General features: G+C 43.5%; 1 protein-coding gene across 8 annotated transcripts in view; it reads right to left on the bottom strand.

Moving 5' to 3' along the window:
• Positions 1-9,751: 9,751 nt before the first annotated feature.
• LOC139558403 (septin-7) overlaps positions 9,752-20,094 on the bottom strand; it is a 48,350-nt gene continuing 38,007 nt past the window's right edge. For 4 of the 8 annotated variants that reach the window (XM_071373504.1, XM_071373501.1, XM_071373508.1 and 1 more), the window contains exons 7-13: positions 18,716-18,812; positions 15,364-15,415; positions 14,927-15,052; positions 14,537-14,557; positions 13,818-13,953; positions 12,611-12,756; positions 9,752-10,907 (exon numbers count right to left, since the gene is read on the bottom strand). In XM_071373504.1, the coding sequence (XP_071229605.1) occupies positions 10,871-10,907; positions 12,611-12,756; positions 13,818-13,953; positions 14,537-14,557; positions 14,927-15,052; positions 15,364-15,415; positions 18,716-18,812 (615 nt within the window). In that variant the 3' untranslated portion in view covers positions 9,752-10,870. The remainder of the gene's footprint in view (positions 10,908-12,610; positions 12,757-13,817; positions 13,954-14,536; positions 14,558-14,926; positions 15,053-15,363; positions 15,416-18,715; positions 18,813-20,094) is intronic. The other 4 variants (XM_071373506.1, XM_071373505.1, XM_071373510.1 and 1 more) reach the window with 1 other exon arrangement.

Below are 20,094 nucleotides of genomic sequence, written 5' to 3' on the forward strand. Positions count from 1 at the left end.
AAACGCCAGCTGGTCTCATCGTCACACCAGGGGGGCGTGGCTCTAACCTGACCGACGAATCTGTTTTTTCTGTCCACGTGTTCTACTCTGAAGATGACTTCAGATCTGATGCAGAGTACATTAAAACACATGCTTCAATCGAAATGGTTACAGTCTAAAGAGAGAAGAGCTGTCAAAATGTTATATCTCTATTCAGGCTAACACATGTAAAACATAGCCTAATAGTTTAAACTAGCCTACTTTCACTTGCATAATTTTTATTTATTTTTTTACAAAAGGATTAATTAACTGTGGAGAGGTATAATCCATTGTATGTGTTATAAGGAATATTACTTAATCAACAGGTTATAAAAAACTTAATCCACATCAAAACCCTAAAATTATATTTTCGATTAAATCTCCTAATCTGTTGGTCTCTGTTTGACACCTCTGAAGCGGGTCAGAAGGTTACACAAGTGGGTACACAGGATTTATTTCAATTAAGTAGGTAGCTTTTTTTCACCTTATCCTCTTTTCTATTTTACTAAAGAAGCAATTAGGAGTATTTCTGTCTGTAACAAAGCCCTTTTGTGGGGAAAAACTCATTCTGATTGGCTGGGCCTAGCTCCCCGTTGGGTGGGCCTATGCCCTCCCAGGCCTGATTTGACTGATTTCCTTATATGAACTGTAACTATTTACATTGCCCCTTACAGAGCCCCTTTTGTTCAATATAATATGTGTAACATTACTTTTTACACACAGCCACTTAATAGCCAATAACACTCAAACGTGTCTCCATGTTGTTCACAGTCACAGAGGCCCCTACATGTTCTCAGTTTTGCATTTAAAATAGTGTTACAACACTTCATTTATTTTCAGTCAAATAAATACACAGATATGCGGGCACTGTGCAAGCAGGAATATCATATACATTGGTATTTCAAAGCTTCATATAGCCCACAGCCACCAGGCTCTCTCTCTCTCTAAAATGGAAGTAAATAATCTAGGCACCCATTTTGTCCTTCTCCATTCAAATAGAAATATGCAGACAACAGAACAACCAATGAGAGAGAGGTGCTGAAGATTTATACATAACATGATGCATTGTGGCCAGTTTCAATGTACAGCCAGGCTATGTGATACCATTCTGGCTCTCTACATTACAGTTTTTTTCTCCTCTGATTTGATTAGCATCTAATTTGCATTTTCGATGAGCCAAAATGGGATTATGTTGGATTTTATCTCTAGCGACATAAAGTTGGTGATCGATAAGCTATTGAATATTATAACACTTTCTGAATTACATCTATGTAACAGAGCTGTGCAACAGTTTATTTGATTATTTTGTTTTGTTAGAATGTTAGGAGTCTTAATTAAAAGCAATGTGGACGTTATGTTGTGTGGGTTCAGCATAACAAAGCAGTGGACTTCCCTTTTGGAACTGTGCATGCAGGCTTTTGCTCTAGCCCTGCTCTAAATACACCTGATTCATCAAATCTAGGCCACCCCTGCCCAGGAATCTACCTAGCATAAACCAGGAAGCTGTAGACAGGAAGCTATCTGATCGCCATGCAGCCTATACCAGTGCAGTACCCCCACCAGTACTGATGGGGAAAGCCATGTGTTCCCATCACACCTCTTTATATAGCATCAGAGTGTTTCATGAAATGGCTCAAAGTCAGAACACTTCCACATTCACTTCAACACTGCTCTTATTACGCAATACCAAGGTCAGAATCACTGAGAAAACACCAACAGGTAATACATCTGTATGTCTGCAGATGATAAAACCACAAAACAAGATGTACCAAAACAGTTTGACAATTTTGGACAATCCAAAACAAACAAAGTAAACACAGTCAAAAATAGCTGAGGAGATATAGATATCATACGTGATGAACAAACAGATATCGAGGTGCCATCTTCCTCTGCCAGTAACCCTGTGCTCTGTTCCATGCCACTTCTTTGCCAATATTGACTTACTAATCCTATAGTTGTGGCAGCCAAGGCTCCTGGCCTCAGTTGACCTGCAGAGATAAAACTGGAGGTTGGTCTACAGAGCATGGAGCTGGAGAGTGACCAGAGGACAACCAACATCTTGTCTTCTTAACCCCTAACCAACTTCTCTCAGTTACTCTGATCATATCACCACTAAAACGTACTTGCCCATGTGGACACAGACACGTATACGAAGTGTGTCACAGTTGGCAAGACTGGTGCTAGCACTGCCAAGGCAGTGGGTTCAATTCCCACAGGGATCACATACAAAAAATGTATGCCCTCACCAACTGTAAGTGGCTTTGGATATAGGTATCTAGAACATGTACAGGTATCTAGAACCCTTTGGAGAACCCTTTTTGGTTCCATGCAGAACCTTTTACACAGAGGGTTCAAGATGGAACCCAAAAGGGTTCTACCTGGAACCCATAAGTGTTCTACCTGGAACCCAAAAGGAACCCTTTTTTCCAAGAATGTACACACTTAAGCTGCAATACACAGGCAGCACAATTCTGATATCTTTTTTCGTTAATCGGTCTTTAGACCAATCACATCAGATCTTTTCCAGAGTTGATCTGATTGTTCAAAAGACCAATTAGTGAAAAAAATATCAGAATTGGGCTTCTTCTGTAAACGCAGCCAGAGATGCACAAAGACACACAGACACAAACATTGTCTGGTCCAATGATGTAATGGGATTCTGGCTAACAAAAGGCCAATCTCCATGGTGGCAGAGACCACACGTGGTGAAACGATGCAGACACACAGACAGAATAGAATAGAATCTGGTCCCTGATCCCTTAGTGGGTCCAGAGACTAACGTACTGCTGTGCAACCATACTGCATGGCACAACAAGAGAGAGATAAATAGAGAGAGAGTGAGTGTGGCACACCAAGCGAGTGCACTGTGTGTGTTGGCTGGGCTCCCTGCTTGTGCCATCAAACCATTGCAACTTATCCAGAATGCCGCAGTTCGCCTGGGGTTCAACCAAGTTCTCCCATGTCTCCCCGCTCCTCCGCACACTCCACTGGCTTCCAGTCGAAGCTCGCATCCACTACAAGACCATGGTGCTTGCCTACGGAGCCAGCAAGCAGGTAGCCTAGCGGTTAGAGCATTGGACAAGTGACCGAAAGGTTGCAAGATCAAATCCCCGAGCTGACAAGGTAAAAATCTGTCATTCTGCCCCTGAACAAGGCAGTTAACCCACCGTTCCTAGGCCGTCATTGAAAATAAGAATTTGTTCTTAACTGACTTGCCTAGTTAAATAAAGGTAAAATAACTAAAAAAGAAGAACTGCCCCTTCCTACCTTCAGGCTATGCTCAAACCCTACACCCCAACTGGAGGACTCTGTTCTGCCACATCTCTTGGCCCTCCCACCCTTGAGGGAGGGCAGCTCCCACTCAGCCTTCAAAGCTTGCCCCTGAAGCTAGCACAGCAGAGTCCCTGCCCATCTTCAGAAAACATCCGAGACCCTACCTCTTCAAAGCTTGCCCCTGAAGCTAGCACAGCAGAGTCCCTGCCCATCTTCAGAAAACATCCGATACCCTACCTCTTCAAAGAGTATCTTAAATAATCCCACAGCACGCCCCCATGCAAATGTGTGCGTGTACTGCCTGTGTGTGTGGAACAGCAAGTGTGTGTCGCACAGTGTGTGTTTATGTGTTGCCTTGTCCAAGCCATGGGAACACAGAGAAAAGAGCTTAAACTTGCTGACAGCGCAGCAGCAATTCTTCTCCCTCTGTTGTCTGTCTGCTTGGACCCACTCCAGCACACCACACACAGAGCTCTAAAAAAATCAAAGGAGGTCATTGTCAAAACGAGCTATTAAGCAGAACAGACTGTGCAAGCCAAGTCAGGGGACTGCATTTAGCAAGAGCCCCTGTGTTTCACCAGCTATGGAACAGTATTTGGCAAAAAAGGAGGTCTCAGGGGTGATAGACTAGAGAAAGGCACGGAGCGCTGTGGACAGCGAGGGATATCAGAGTGTTGTACAGTGTTATGTAACAAGATTGGATCCAGTTTCCCATGGACTGGGCAGCAAGAGACTGCTGATGCCAGTGGTTTAGCATTAGTAACCACTCCACTGAGGCATAGAGCTGAATAGGGCACTGCAATTAGTCAGGGATCCTTATACCCAAGTGGACTGATAGAGACTGTCACGGATCCCCCCAGTACTGCTGCTCATTCTGTTCACCAGTTCTGGAGATCGACATCACCGGCCTTCTAGGCTGCACTGAACTGTGTCATTACGCACACCTGGTTCCAATTCCTCACTGATTGTATTTGTATAAATGTGCCCTTTGTTTCCCCATTGGGCTGTCGATTATTGTTCCCATGTCTGTTGGTCGTGTGAGTACCTATGTGTTGTCTCAGCCTGTGTTGTGTGTTTTGTGCGTTGTGTATTACGGGTCCCGTGTCGTTCTACGACGTTTACCCTCGCTCTTTTGTTTGGGTACATCCCAGTGTTTTGTATACGTGTTTGTTTTGAGTGTATTAAAACCCCAGATTATGTATTCCTGCACCTGTCTCCAAATAATTTATACCAACGTGACAGAGACACATACAGTGTCTAGAGAAAGCCCACAACTGAGGCAGGCCTCAAAGTGACAATACACAGAGATGATAGAAAAGCTGAGGAAGATATCTTTTTCAGTTTCTTCATTGCTCCCTAGCAGGTCAATACAGTATATGTGTGATCAAAATGCACTATGCCGAACTGAACTTTTATGCAATTACTTTGAGTGGAGTAATTGGCTATTATCCTCAGTTCAATATAAATGATTAAAACCTGGTTTGTAGGGACGTTCATTCTGGACTCCATGGGTGCTGACTGAGCACAGGGCCAGCAGGATGTGAACCTTGACCTTTGTCCAGTTTGACTTGGCTGGGATGATGTGGTCGACAGACAGACACCAAGGACTAATGCCAACACAGCTTTCTGTGTCAAAGGGAGTCGGTCAACAGTAGACCCAATTTCTATTGGCAGGCTTTTACTGCTTAACTATTACGATCAGCTAATTCCTAGATCACCATTATATCTTTTACAATATTCACTTTGGTAACGCTTTACTTGACACCCAGTGTCATAACACGTTATGACACGTCATAACTGTATCATAATACAAGCGTTTCACTTGATTTGATATTTCTACAGCTGACATAACTTGTCATAATATGGTCATAACACTGTCATGACACATGTATTTATAGTTGTTGTGACATATGTATATTGCGTTGTTTTATGGCTGGTTTTGACACCTACATAAGAGTTTCAAAACCTACCACACAAGGCAAAACATTCCATTACACCATAGCCTACTTGTCAGCAGTATGTTTGTTATATAGCATTTTCTGAAGTTGACCATATTAAATTATCATTGTAATTGTGCACACATTGATGTCAGACATGCAGCTACCTCAATGCTCTGTTTCTGGCGACTGGGATGAATGCAGGAGCACATTTCAGGATTAGGACAAGACACCCTCTTTTTGACTGATGACTGACCATATACGTGATAAGCCTGGGTGGCTTATGTGATTCTGATGGTCATAATGCTTCTTAAGTGTCAAAGTGCATTTTCTTAGTCCAAGTAAATATGATGAAAAAAACGACAGTAAAAAATGTATTACAACAACAAAGGACTTAAGAAACCAACTTTCAGGGAAAGTTCTTGGCAGGGAAAAAAGTCAAGCAAAGTCTTACCAATTATTTGGTCTCAAAATAATCCAAACTGGATGGTTCCGAAGTTTATTTAGATGACCAAGATGATATTTAGATATGAACAAAAGTTATTTTGCATTAACTTTACATTGTTCAGTCAGAAAGTAACAGCAAATACACAACAGAATATACTTTACAGAACAGAGTTATAATCGTCAGGGGTATCAGTTAACTTTTTCTTTGCGGCAGACAATATTGGGAGACAGTCCAATGCATGGCCTACATCCCTGTCTCCACGAATGGTCAGTCAATACAACGCTATGTGGACTGAAACATTGGACCTTTAGACTGGTCTGTTCAGATTGGTCAAGGCACCAATCACCTGGATGACCAGGTAAAGCCCTTGACCAATCAGCAAGTAGAAAGGTGGGCAAACATAGCCGGCTGACAGAGGGGCTATGGCGTGATTCTAGAGTGGCTGGGGCAGTGTGTGTGAGTTCCAAAGGGACCCTTTTTGTTTGAATAACACGGAAAGAAAAAAGTACAAAAAAAAAAAGTTAACTATACTGTGTTCTTTGGACACTGTATTAACTAACCTCCAGACGAGCTTCAATGCCATACTACTCTCCTTCCGTGGCCTCCAACTGCTCTTAAATGCAAGTAAAACTAAATGCATGCTCTTCAACAGATCGCTGCCCGCCCGTCCAGCATCACCACTCTGGACGGTTCTGGACAATTACAAATACCTAGGTATCTGGTTAGACTGTAAACTCTCCTTCCAGACTCACAATAAGCATCTTCAATCCAAAATTAAATCTAGAATCGGCTGCCTATGTCGCAACAAAGCATCCTTCACAAAACTGACGATCCTACCGATCCTCGACTTCGGCGATGTCATTTACAAAATAGCCTCCAACACTCTACTCAGCAAATTGGATGCAGTCTATCACAGTGCCATCCGTTTTGTCACCAAAGCCCCATATACTACCCACCACTGTGACCTGTATGCTCTCGTTGGCTGGCCCTCGCTTCATATTCGTCGCCAAACCCACTGGCTCCAGGTCATCTATAAGTCTTTGCTAGGTAAAGCCCTGCCTTATCTCAGCTCACTGGTCACCATAGCAGCACCCACTCGTAGCACGCGCTCCAGCAACTATATTTCACTGGTCACCCCCAAAGCCAATTCCTCCTTTGGCTGCCTTTCCTTCCAGTTCTCTGCTGCCAATGACTCGAACGAATTGCAAAAATCACTGAAGCTGGAGACTCATATCTCCCTCACTAACTTTAAGCATCAGCTGTCAGAGCAGCTCACAGATCATTGCACCTGTACATAACCCATCCAACTAACTACCTCATCCCCATATTTTTATTTTTTTCTCCTTTGCACCCCAGTATCTCTACTTGCACATCTATCACTCCAGTGTTTAATTGCTAAATTGTAATTACTTCGCCACTACGGCCTATTTATTGCCTTACCTCCCTAATCTTACCTCATTTGCACACACTGTATATAGATTTTTTCTATTGTGTTATTGACTTTACATTTGTTTATTCCATGTGTAACTGTGTTGTTTATGTTATCTTGGCCATGTCACAATTGTAAATGAGAACTTGTTCTCAACTGGCCTACCTGGTTAAATAAAGGTGAAATAAAATTTAAAAAATAGTCCAAGTCAACTTATTTCAGCTTGTTGGTCAATTTGTATTTGTGCTAACTAAGCACTATATTTCCTCAACCAAGGAATTCCTGTTTGCCACTTACATTAAACGAGAGACTGTCTCTTTCACCTGATGTGGGTAAAATTCATCAAACATAATCAGCGATCTCCCCAATGGACTCATGCAAAATCTGAGTGCATTTCTCTAGTCAGCAGGATTCAGGTTTGGAGTACACCATGATGAGATGATCAGGTACTCAAGTCTAAAGAGCAGAATGTTCAAGGACACAGAGAGAAAGTGTGTGATGAGTGATCAAGCATAGCCTGGAAACTCCTGAGATATGACCTATGACTGTATGGCAGGGTTCCCCAACTGGACATAAAAGACTGTTGAAATCAGCTCCAAGTGATTACAACTTTGGAAATCTGTTCAGTATTCTCACGCATAATAGAGATATCACGTTTCAGGTATGACCCAGATGCAGACAGTGTCTAGGAAACAAACATTTATTTCTAATACAGGGGCAGGCAAAAGACAGGTCAAAGGCAGGCAGGGGTCAGTAATCCATAGAAGGTGCAAAGGGTCCAGAACGGCAGGCAGTCTCAGGGTCAGGGCAGGCAGGGGTCAATAATCTAATGAGGTGGGGCAAGGAGACAAAGGGCTGTGAGACATGGGTTTAACTCTGGGCACATGAAAGGTGGGATGTATACGAAGGGTACGGGGCAATAAACCGGGGGGAGAGTTTGCGGGATTCCACCAGGAAGGGCAGATCCCAGGTGGACAGCCATACCTTCTGCCCGAGATGATACCGGGGAGCCAGGGTTCGGTGGCGATCTGCTTGTCGTCGATACCTGGAGGTGGTCTTGAGGGCTTACCGGGCTCTCCTCCAGGTATGACGACAGCGGCGGACAAACATCTGGGCAGAAGGTATGCCGACCTCTTCTTCCTGCTCAGGAAAGAGTAGGGGCTGATACCCCAGTGAACACTCAAAATGTGATAGGCCCGTGGCAGAGCAGGGAAGGATGTTGCTGACGTATTCAACCCACACAAGCTATTGGCTCCAGGTGGTGGGGTTGGCGGAGACCAGGCAGTGCACAGTAGTCTCAAGGTCCTGGTTGGCTTGCTCTGACTGGCCGTTGGACTGGGGGTGGAACCCAGAGGACAGGCTGGCCGACGACCCAATGAGGGTGCAGAACGCCTTCCAGAACCGGGATGAGAACTGAGGATGAGAACCGGGATGAGAACTGGAACCCCTCCATAAGACCACGAAGCAATTCCTCGTGCCTTCCAATGGTGGCTCCTTGGGAGGAGATGGCGTTACGGAGAGAGTCCGAGTCTACTGGGTCAGTCATGGCCAGCTTGTACTATCAGGTTTCAGGTATGACCCAGATGCAGACAGTGTCAAAGAAACAAAAGTTTATTTCTAATACAGGGCCAGGCAAACGACAGGTCAAAGGCAGGCAGGGGTCAGTAATCCAGAGAATGTGCAAAGAGTCCAGAACGGCAGGCAGTCTCAGGGTCAGGCAGGCAGGGGTCAATAATCAAGTGAGATGGGGCAAGGTATAGAATGGCAAGCAGGCTCAGGGTCGGGGCAGGCAGAAGGGTCAAAACCGGGAAGGACTAGGAAACAGGAGCAAGAAACAAACAGGAGCAGGGGAACAAACGCTGGTAGATTTCACGAACAAAACGAACTGGCAACAGACAAACAGAGAACACAGGTATAAATACACAGGGGATAATGGGGAAGAGGGGGGTGGAGACAAGCACAAAGACCGGTGAAACAGATCCGGGTGTGACAAGAGAAGCGTGTAATCATATACAAATGTAAGCAAGGTTATAAATAATTTTCTTTTAGTCAAATATATCTGATTGGGTTCTTGTGGTCAATTTACAATCCTACGAATTATTTGTAATTATGTTCTAGCCCCCAGACCATTTGCTCAATAAACAAAATCATCCCATGGCTGAATCTAGTTGATGTTTTTCTAGAGTCAGTAGAAAGGCCTCTTTAGTGTCCTAAGTTTTCATAACTGTGACCTTAATTGCCTACCGTCTGTAAGCTGTTAGTCTTCACGACCGTTCCACAGGTGCATGTTAATTGTTTATGGTTCATTGAACAAGCATGGGAAACAGTGTTTAAACACTTTACAATGAAGATCTGTGAAGTTATTTGGATTGTTGCGAATTATCTTTGGAAGTCAGGGTCCTGAAAAAGGGACGTTGCTTTTTTTGCTGAGTTTAGTTGATGATCCCTGCTGTTTGGGATATGACTGAGTCAGTAGTTATTCACTGCCCCCTGCTGGTGAAATATAGCGTGCATCTTGGTGAGAAGGACAATACATTTCAGAAGACAGTTTATGGCTTGTAATTTGACTCAAAGGTGAGCTAAGCCACATCTTACCACAGTAATTCCCTTCCATTTTAACAAAAACCTTCAATAAACCACGCTGGGTTGTATCATCACAAGTTTATTACGGGACTATAAAAACAAAAGACAAATAAAAAATAGAGATGCAGTACATGAACAGAGTTAAATGTGATGTTTGGGAAGGGAACCCCACAGTTGTTTATTACAGTCAATATAGACTTGTTTATTTACAGCTATTGGAAATTGTAAGTAAACAACAATAACAACAATAGGGTTGTGTTAACGGGTTGAGTCAACAACCAAGCATTCCTCCCCACAGTCTTCTAAAACAGGGTTTCCTAGCCGTGGTCAAGGGGGCCTACTACGTGTCAGCTGGAGTGAAATCCAGTGTGCACAGTAGACCTCCAAGACCAGAATGGGAAACGCCTGCAAACAAACATGAAACGAATAATGAACAAATGATTACTGTAGCAGGGCCAATATAATAAAGGACCAAAAATAATAATAAATCAAATGTTCTAACATGCCGTCCATGGCTAGATCATCTAAATTACAAGAGATGGAAGAGCATATCATTTTGGGATCAGGATTACAAAAATAAAAGCGACAACTAAATAACAAAAACGTTATAAAACAAAACGCCTGAGGTGTGTAGCTTGAGGTGAGTAGCTTCCTACTCTGCCGTTTGGTCATTTGGCGTTAAATAGAACACTACAACATAGCAGTGCAGTCTGTCTCCAAGGTCATTAACTAGAAAGAGAAAAAGTGAAAGAAAAATAGTTGTGGCATTCTGGGGTATAAAATAAAAAAAATACTTTCTGAAATCATGAAAGAGCTGATACCGGTGTGTTTTGTTTTTCTGTGTGTCACTGTGAACCACAAAACATGATTGTACAACCATCTAATGTGCCCACTTCAGGAAGAAAATACATATATAAATAAAATAAAAAATAGGGAGAGAGAGAAAAGGAGAAATAGTATAGTGATATAGCATGTTCCAGGACTGAGTCTGTCTGAAAGTGAGTTTGAGTTTAATGGAGGACCCTCTCTCCCCCAGTTAGAACCAACTTCCCCCAGACAGACCACGCTGCTCCGTCACACATACACACAGTAACAGGTTGTTGGTCGACAGGCAAACTGACAGTCCAGGCTGGTAAATTGGCAACTAGTACATTGTTACATGGTGGTCCTCCTGCAATACTTTTAAAATATCTTCTTTTTTTTGTTCTTTTCCAAGGTCCTGTAGGGCGAGAGAGAGAGAGCTATGTTGATTAACTTGTTTGGGATAGGTGGCAGCATTTTCACTTTTGGATGAATTGGTGCCCAAATTGAACGGCCTCCTACTCTGTTCCAGATGATAATATATGCATATTATTATTACTATTGGATAGAAAACACTCTGAAGTTTCTAAAACCGTTTGAATTATGTCTGAGAGTATAACAGACCTCATTTGGCAGGCAAACTTCCAAACAGGAAGTGAAAAATCTGAAATGGGTCGATGGTAAAGTCATCGCCTATTCAAATCTCTGTCATTTATGGATCTGTATACACTTCATACGCCTTCCACTAGATGATGTCAACAGTCAGTAGAACGTTGAATGAAGCCAATAGCATGATGTGGGGCCAGATGAGAGCTATTGGAGTGACTGGTCTGGCAGATTGCCAGTTCCTGGCCATGCACGCTAGGCATGTGATGTCCATGTTTGCCATGAGTTATATAGACATGAAGAAATGCTCTGGTTGGGACGTTATTGGATATATATGATAAAAACATCCTGAAGATTGAGTTTGACCAGTTTATTCGACTTGTAATATCACTTTTTGAAGTTTTCGTTCGACGTTTTCGTTCAATTGCGCAAGTGTTTAGACATGTGTACTACACATGCTAGCTAAAGTTGCTAATGCGACAGAAGTAATGGACATTATAAAACAAAACAACGATTTATTGTGGAACTAGGATTCCTGGCACTGCATTCTGATGAAAGATCATCAAAGGTAAGGAAATATTTATGATGTAATTTCGTATTTCTGTTGACTCCAACATGGCGGAGAATGGCTGAGCGCCGTCTCAGATTATTGCATGGTGTGCTTTTTACTAAAGTTTTTTATTTTTTTAATCTGACACAGCGGTTGCATTAAGAACCAGTGTATCTTTAATTATATGTAAAACATGTATCTTTCATCAAAGTTTTATGATGAGTATTTCTGTTATTTCACGTGGCTCTCTGTAATTACTCTGGATATTTTGGAGGCATTTCTGAACATAGCGCCAATGTAAACCAAGATTTGTGGCTATAAATATGCACATTTTCGAACAAAACATAAATGTATTGTGTAACATGATGACATATGAGTGTCATCTGATAAAGATGTTCAAAGGTTAGTGATTAATTTTATCTCTATTTGTGGGTTTTGTGAAAGCTATCTTTGCTGTGAAAAAATGGCTGTGTTTTTTGGATATGGTGGTGAGCTAACATAAACATGTTGTGTTTTCACTGTAAAACATTTTAAAAATCGGACATGTTGGCTGGATTCACAAGATGTTTATCTTTCATTTGCTGTATTGGACTTGTTAATGTGTGAAAGTTAAATATTTTAAAAAAATATGCCTTTTTTCAGTGGAATGTTGGGGGGGGTTCCGCTAGCGGAAGAGCCCTGTGCCGTTTTCAGACTTTCAACAGGTGTGTATTGTCTCAAAGGGTGTGTGTGTGTTTTGATCTCTGCCCTTTCCTCCAACCTTTGAAACAAGTCTGTTTCTCAACAAATGGACACTAAGTAATATTCCATCATATTCTATGAAGGTACAGGATGAGGTGAGTAGTAGAAAAATAAATACTGTATTATACAACACCACAAAAATTGGTTGAATAATTGTTCATGGTTGACTCCATGTAATGCTGTTGTATAGAAATGTATGTATGTGTTGTAGTAGTGTGTTGTACCTGGAGGAGTCTAGTTTCTGTTGCTCCAGCACCCTCTGCTGTGCCTCCCAGTTGTTCTTCTCATCCTCCAGCTGGCGTCTCTTCTCCTCCAGCTCCTTGTGCTGGGCCTCCAGATTCTTCTTCATCTGCTCGTGGCGCCGCTGGAGCTGCAGACAGGACACCGGACACAGGACAGTTTGGACCATTTGCATGGCTGGAGTCGTGTGTGTGTGTGTGTGTGTGTGTGTGTGTGTGTGTGTGTGTGTGTGTGTGTGTGTGTGTGTGTGTTTGACTGAGTATGATGTAATCACAGCTATGACCATATTAAAACATTTCATCATGTCTGCTGCAAAGAGTCAAGAGTTGGTGATGATTTGAAAGCATTCTGCCGTTCCCTTGGTGATTCTAAATCCTAAGAATACATTTACATTTGAATATGATGATATCACAATTAAATAGAGCAACTTCAGTAGAACGTTTTGAATTTAGAATGTTTGGTTGTAAGGCGCCAATGTTGATTTGGAACTCAGATGGGTGGCAACACCCCAAGACTAGACGTGACTTGTTTCTCCTATCTAAGCTTGAGTGACTTCATCCAGCATTTTGTCCAGGCTGTACCATGGATGGCATCATGGATAGCAGAGGTTGAGGGAGACAGCCCGGGTCTCTGGCAGTGTGAGCAGTACTGGACATCCCAGCTCAGACATGTGACCCTTGTCCTTGAACACAGCCAGCACCCGTCTGAGCAGGAGCAGAACCTTCTGGTTGACTGGTACACGGAGGTGAGGAGTATGTTTCTCTTTTACAGAGCGACAGTGAGATAGACCCTGGACAGAATCATGCAGCATGAGAGGAGAAAGGCTTTGGAGTGGGAGGAGTGACCAGCAGTGTCTCTTTTCTGATGAGAAACTGGAAGCCATTCTGAGGGTGTTGGAGCTGCAGTGATGGGCTTCCTGTCTGCCTCTAAATCATCCTCTGACAGCTCAAGCCCTCTATGGACTGTACCCATGTTGAATTACTAATGATGCATTTTGTAGTGTTAACTTTAGGTAAGATAAGGCCTATTATCTATATTTCTGTTAATTAAATCAATTTAACCATTCAAAACGGTGGTGCGTCTTTTTAGTGAGATTGCTCTATGGAAAATACACTAATAAACATGGGAACAAACAGAGTATTTTAGTGATTTGATTGAGTGGTGTGAAGGTGTTCTGTTAGGTTCCTGTACCTCTTGCTCAGAGTCTTTGAGCTTCTGGATCTTCTCCTTGACCTTCATCTCAAACACCTGTTCCATTTCCATCTCCATCTTCATCATCTTGGCCACGTGCTCCCTCCTCTCCTCCTCCATCTGGGCCAATGGACTCCTGCAAGGTTGAGGCATGTGCACACACAACATCCATCAGTCTAAAGCCTTGCACCCCAACCCAGAGCAGTCAAACTCAGACTTTGGGCCAGGGTGGAAATTCCTGTCACGATCTCTCTTGCATACACTTATGCCTGGAGAAGAATGAGGAGGAACATGGGAGAGGAAGACCCAGCGATTCAATAGCCATTTCTGTCTGTGTTAGTAAAGCCAAGCCATTGCGTCGCTGAGTTAGTGAACGCCAAGTCACCAACAAGCTCTACTAGTACGGACGCTGAGTGAAGCTCTACTGGTACGGACGCTGAGTGAAGCTCACAAAGAAAGCAAGAGCCCCTTCACAGGACAACAAATACGATTTTCCAGGAAGACTATTGGAGACTATTCAGCCAACAAATATTCAATGAAGACTGGGCAGTTTGCTAGATTGCCGTAGAATGATATCCATTTCATGACCTGGTAGGGGCCTCTAGCGTCAAATAAAGAACAGCATCTCTATACAACACATATCCGTACGAGGGAAAAACAGAGGAGAGTATAGAAACATAGCTAACAAGGGGTTCTTGAAGAACTGAAATGACACTTACATGCCTTCATTTGTGTCAAATCTAAAAAAACAGAAACATACACACACTTAGCATGCTGATATTATGATGACCATGCGTTAGAGAGCTATTAGCTAGCTAATGGATGCTGGTGGTTACTGTGATATTACAGTGCATAATTTTAGTGAGGTTCTCTATACTTGGCTGTGAATTAGCAGTGGCTCAGGCTTATGAGACTGTGTTAGAACCAGCCCAGATGCTGGGTTGTGTGTGGATGACTGTTAGTCCCTGTGATCAGAGGAGTGGATTGCGTTAGTGCAGGTCCTCATCTCCTTCCCTTCATCCACACTGTTACAGAAGACCTGGAATGGAGAGAAATGGAAAACAGAACCACATACAAACACCTTTAGTCAACTTTTGGTTAGTACTCACTTGGTCATTGGTCCCTTGTTCTTGTTGTTGTCCACTCCGTTGTATGTGACGGCTGCTAGCTTCCTGCTGCGGTAGTTCTCATAGTGGACATTGTTGGTCACGTCTTTCAAGTCCTGCATGTGAGTTCTGGATCAAAATCAAATTAAAACTTTATTTAGACGAAATGTAAGTTCTGGAACAAGAAGACAGAACCACTGAAATCAAATACAACTTTATTCCAACTAAAATGAACCACAGCAATACACTTTACAGTAAAAAACAATAGTGACATTAAAATCCATTTAAACAGTCAGAGAGAGCAGTGAGGATTGACATTGCACTGAAAACTGGCACCATAATCTCCCTACCATCTGCTGCTGCTCATGCAGCGTTTAAACCAGGACACTCAGTGGGGCATGACCATAATGCAGAGGAGAGTGTGTGTGCTGTAACGGTACCTGATGAGCATGTTCCTCAGGATGGTGAAGTCACAGTGCTCTCCATTCTCCACTAGAGAGAGAGAGGAGAGAGAGAACGGAGAAAGAGTTAGAGAGAGTACAGTCAGTAGCCACCAGGGGGTGTGGCAGTCACAGGAGAGAGAGCGCGCTAAAGAGCTAGGCTCAGCTCCAGGGAAAACGCAATTGGGATATTTTCCTAGAGAGCTGTGGGGAGTAGACAGGGAGGAGTGTATGGGTGTAATACTGTCAGCAGCCACAGGGCGGTGCCAGACACCACATACTCTACCACATACACTAGCTCCTCTGAGGTTTCTGTTTGACTGCTGTAGGGAGTGGATCACAAAGCTGAACAGTGGCCTTGCCCTCTCCCGCCCTCTCTATATTTACACACTTACGTGGTGCCCGAAACATTTTTTAAATTCCAAAACTCCCTCCCCATGGGCGGGTAACATGGAACCACAGAGGTATTCTCTAGTAGTAGTAACCACATTTCATCCTGTCGAGAGCACACAACTCTGTCTAATCCAGAACTACAGCCACACACATAACTCATTACAGATCAAAGACCATCATAGACAGAGATAAAGAGCTGTATCTGAATGGTAGAGTTTAGGGTACAACTGATTTGACCATATACTCATGCAGCGGTAGAAAACAGTGGGGAGCAGAGGGGGGACATGAAGAAATTATGGGGTTAGAGGGTATTCATGTGTGCGTGTGTGTGATTTGAGCTCTGGGGTGATGACTGCTGGGGTCATGAAGTTAAAGTTCAGAAGAGCTAGCTAAACTTCATAAACATGTCTACTCTACTAAGAACAGTGCTGTAGATTGTAGACTAATTTACAACGGTTCTTAACATGAGGTTATATTAAAGAAAAACCAAGGATATGCACGTCCAAGTTGTACCCATCAAGTCAGTTTGAGTGAAGAAGACGAGATGCAGAGAGGCATGAACAAGAGCCGCGTGTTAAAATGGTGAACCTGTCCTCTTTCAAATCAGTGCTCTCAATTCATCTCTCCCCGTGAGCTGTTTCATTCCTGCGCGCACATATTTCTTAGTCGGATGCATTCTGGGTTTTTTAGGTAGTGGAAAAATATTGTATTTGTGCTAAGGCACTCCTGCAGCTTCCTGTCATTCTGTCTGTTTGTCTGTCTAGCATCAAAGAGAACTGAACACACATATCCTGTTGAGTAGAACACGTCTCATCTACATACAGGACTGCCTGCTCAAAACACACCTCTCCATCTAAAGGGCCTGTTCTATTGAGTGGAAGTAGAACTAAATAGTTACAAGTTGATACATAGCAACAGTCATACGATCTCAACGCTTGTCATTTTTTTAGACATTAACAGATGTCATGTTCGCTGTATGCAATATGACATAAGTGCTACTCTATTTGTTTAGAACATTCCATGGTCATTATGTCACCAGTAGATAATGCTGAGTATTAGCAGACAGAGTTTTATCACTCAAGACACACACAGGGCCAGAGAAAACATAAGTCTATGTTGATAACACAACATACCTCTAAATGTCAACTGTTAGGCAGGAGGCTACTGAACTTAACCTGGTTCTAGTAATCTAATGTTTAGTATAGGAATAGTGTTGCATTTTAATACACTTTTTGCAGCCATGTAAATACTTGTGTCACTTCAACTATGTGAGCTGAAACTAGAAACGTAGATGGGACTCTACGCCGGCTTCGGCTCGGGCTGATTTTAAGGTTTTACTGCTAACCTACAACGCATTACATGGGCTTGCTCCTACCTATCTTTTCGATTTGGTCCTGCCATACATACCTACACGTACGCTACGGTCACAAGACGCAGGCCTCCTTACTGCCCCTAGAATTTCTACACAAACAGCCGGAGGCAGGGCTTTCTCCTATAGAGCTACATTTTTATGGAATTGTCTGCCTATCTATGTGAGAGTCTTTATTGAAGACTCATCTCTTCAGTAGGTCCTATGATTGAGTGTAGTCTGGCTCAGGAGTGTGAAGGTGAACGGAAAGGCACTGGAGCAACAAACCGCCCTTGCTGTCTCTGCCTGGCCGGTTCCGCTCTCTCCACTGGGATTCTCTGCCTCAAACACTATTACAGGGGCTGAGTCACTGGCTTACTGGTGCTTTTCCATGCCATCCCTAGGAGGGGTGCGTCACTTGAGTGGGTTGAGTCACTAACGTGATCTTCCTGTCCGGGTTGGCCCCCACGGGTTCATGCCGTGGGGGAGATCTTCGTGGGCTATACTCGGCCTTGTCTCAGGATAGTAAGTTGGTGGTTGAAGATATCCCTCTAGTGGTGTGGGGGCTGTGCTTTGGCAAAATGGGTGGGGTTATATCCTGCCTGTTTGGCCCTGTCCAGGGGTATCGTCGGACGGGGCCACAGTGTCTCCCTCCTGTCTCAACCTCCAGTATTTATGCTGCAATAGTTTGTGTCGGGGGCTAGAGTCAGTCTGTTATATCTGGAGAATTTCTCCTGTCTTACCCGGTGTCCTGTGTGAATTTAAATCTCTCTCACTCACAGGACCATGCCTCAGGACTACCTGGCCTGATGACTCCTTGCTGTCCCCAGTCCACCTGGTCGAGCTGCTGCTCCAGTTTCAACTGTTCTGCCTGCGGCTATGGAGCCCTGACCTGTTCACCGGACGTGCTACCTTGTCACAGACCTGCTGTTTTCAACTCTCTAGAGACACCAGTCTCTAGAGATACTCTGAAACTGACATTTCCTACTGAGGTGCTGACCTGTTGCACCCTCTACAACCACTGTGATTATTATTAATCTATGAACATTTGAACATCTTGGTCATGTTCTGTTATAATCTCCACCCGGCACAGCCAGAAGAGGACTGGCCACCCCTCATAGCCTGGTTCCTCTCTAGGTTTCTTCCTAGGTTCCTGCCTTTCTAGGGAGTTTTTCCTAGCCACCGTGCTTCTACATCTGCATTGCTTGCCATTTGGGGTTTTAGGCTGGGTTTCTGTACAGCACTCTGACGTCAACTGATGTAAGAAGGGCTTTATAAATACATTTGATTGATAGAAATGTGAGCATTTGCATTGAGACACAGAGCAGGCCTAAGGGGCAAAGCAGAACTGTTACTCTAAATCAACATCACCTGCAGATGCACTTCCCCCAACACACACAAACTATAAGCAGAGTGCAGTTTCCCGGATAATGTATTGACCCCATAGTAGGGTGAGATTCTTCCAGACATAAACCTTTCAAATTAAACCCAGAGACACAGTATGTGTAGGACAACCTTGGTGCTAATATTGAATAACACCCAAAGACTGGTGTGTGTGTGTGTGTGTCCAGGCCAGTACCTGACTGTGACCTCTGACCCATGACTCCTCACCTTCCGCCACACCCCAGGGGTACTGCCTCCCTCGCACCCGCTTCTCGTTGACCACGATGATGGTGTTGCTACCAACAACAGCCAGGGGTAAGCGATCCTGCAGGAGGGAGGGACAAGTGTTACACAGCTGACACACAACAAACAAAAATAAATGAAAGCCTCGTCTAACAGGTTATCTGCACACACACAGTCTGCAGAAGTCAACTTTAGTGTTACCTTCGCTGCAGTGAAGTATATTCACCAGGTTTCCCTTTTTTAAATTAGATGGAAAACTGACTGGAGATAAAGTAGTGTATTGAGATCACACAAGCTCAGTGACAGTTGAGAACAGTGCTTAGTGTGTGTGTACAGTGGCTTGCAAAAGTACTCACCCACCCTTGGCATTTTTCCTATTTTGTTGCCTTACTACCTGGAATTAAAATTGATTTTTTGGGGGTTTGTATAATTTGATTTACACAACATGCCCACCACTTTGAAGATGCAAAATATTTTTTTTGGGGGGAAACAAACAAGAAATAAAACGAGAAACAGAAAACTTGAGCGTGCATAACTATTCACCCCCCCCTGGGGTTTGCGCCAGACATAGCGTTTTCCTTGATGACCACTGGGATTTTTGCACATTCTTCAAGGCAAAACTGCTCCAGCTCCTTCAAGTTGGATCGGTTCTGCTGGTGTCCAGCAATCTTTAAGTCATACCACAGATTCTCAATTGGATTGAGGTCTGGAATTTGACTAGGCCATTCCAAGACATTTAAATGTATCCCCTTAAACCAGTCGAGTGTTGCTTTATCAGTATGCTTAGGGTCATTGTCCTGCTGGAAGGTGAACCTCCGTCCCAGTCCCAAATCTCTGGAAGACTGAAAAAAGGTTTCCCTCAATTAAGCACCATACATCATTCCTTCCATTCTGACCAGTTTCCCAGTCCCTGCTGATGAAAAATGGATGGTGTTCTTGGGGTGATGAGAGGTGTTGGGTTTGCGCCAGACATAGCGTTTTCCTTGATGACCAAAAAGCTACATTTTAGTCTCATCTGACCAGAGAACCTTCTTCCATATGTTTGGGGAGTCTCCCACATGCCTTTGGCGAAAACCAAACGTGTTTGCTTATTTTTTTTCTTTAAGCAATGGCTTTTTTCTGGCCACTCTTCCGTAAAGCCCAGCTCTGTGGAGTGACCGGTTTAAATATGTCCTATGGACAGATAATCCCAACTCTGCTGTGGAGCTTTGCAGCTCCTTCAGGGTTATCTTTGGTCTCTTTGTTGCCTCTCTGATTAATGCCCTCATTGCCTGGTCTGTGAGTTTTGGTGGGCGGCCCTCTCTTGGCAGGTTTGTTGTGGTGCCATATTCTTAAAAAATTGTAATAATGGATTTAATGGTGCT

The sequence above is a fragment of the Salvelinus alpinus genome, chromosome 29 (assembly GCF_045679555.1).
Source record: "Salvelinus alpinus chromosome 29, SLU_Salpinus.1, whole genome shotgun sequence".
Classification (NCBI taxonomy): domain Eukaryota; kingdom Metazoa; phylum Chordata; class Actinopteri; order Salmoniformes; family Salmonidae; genus Salvelinus; species Salvelinus alpinus.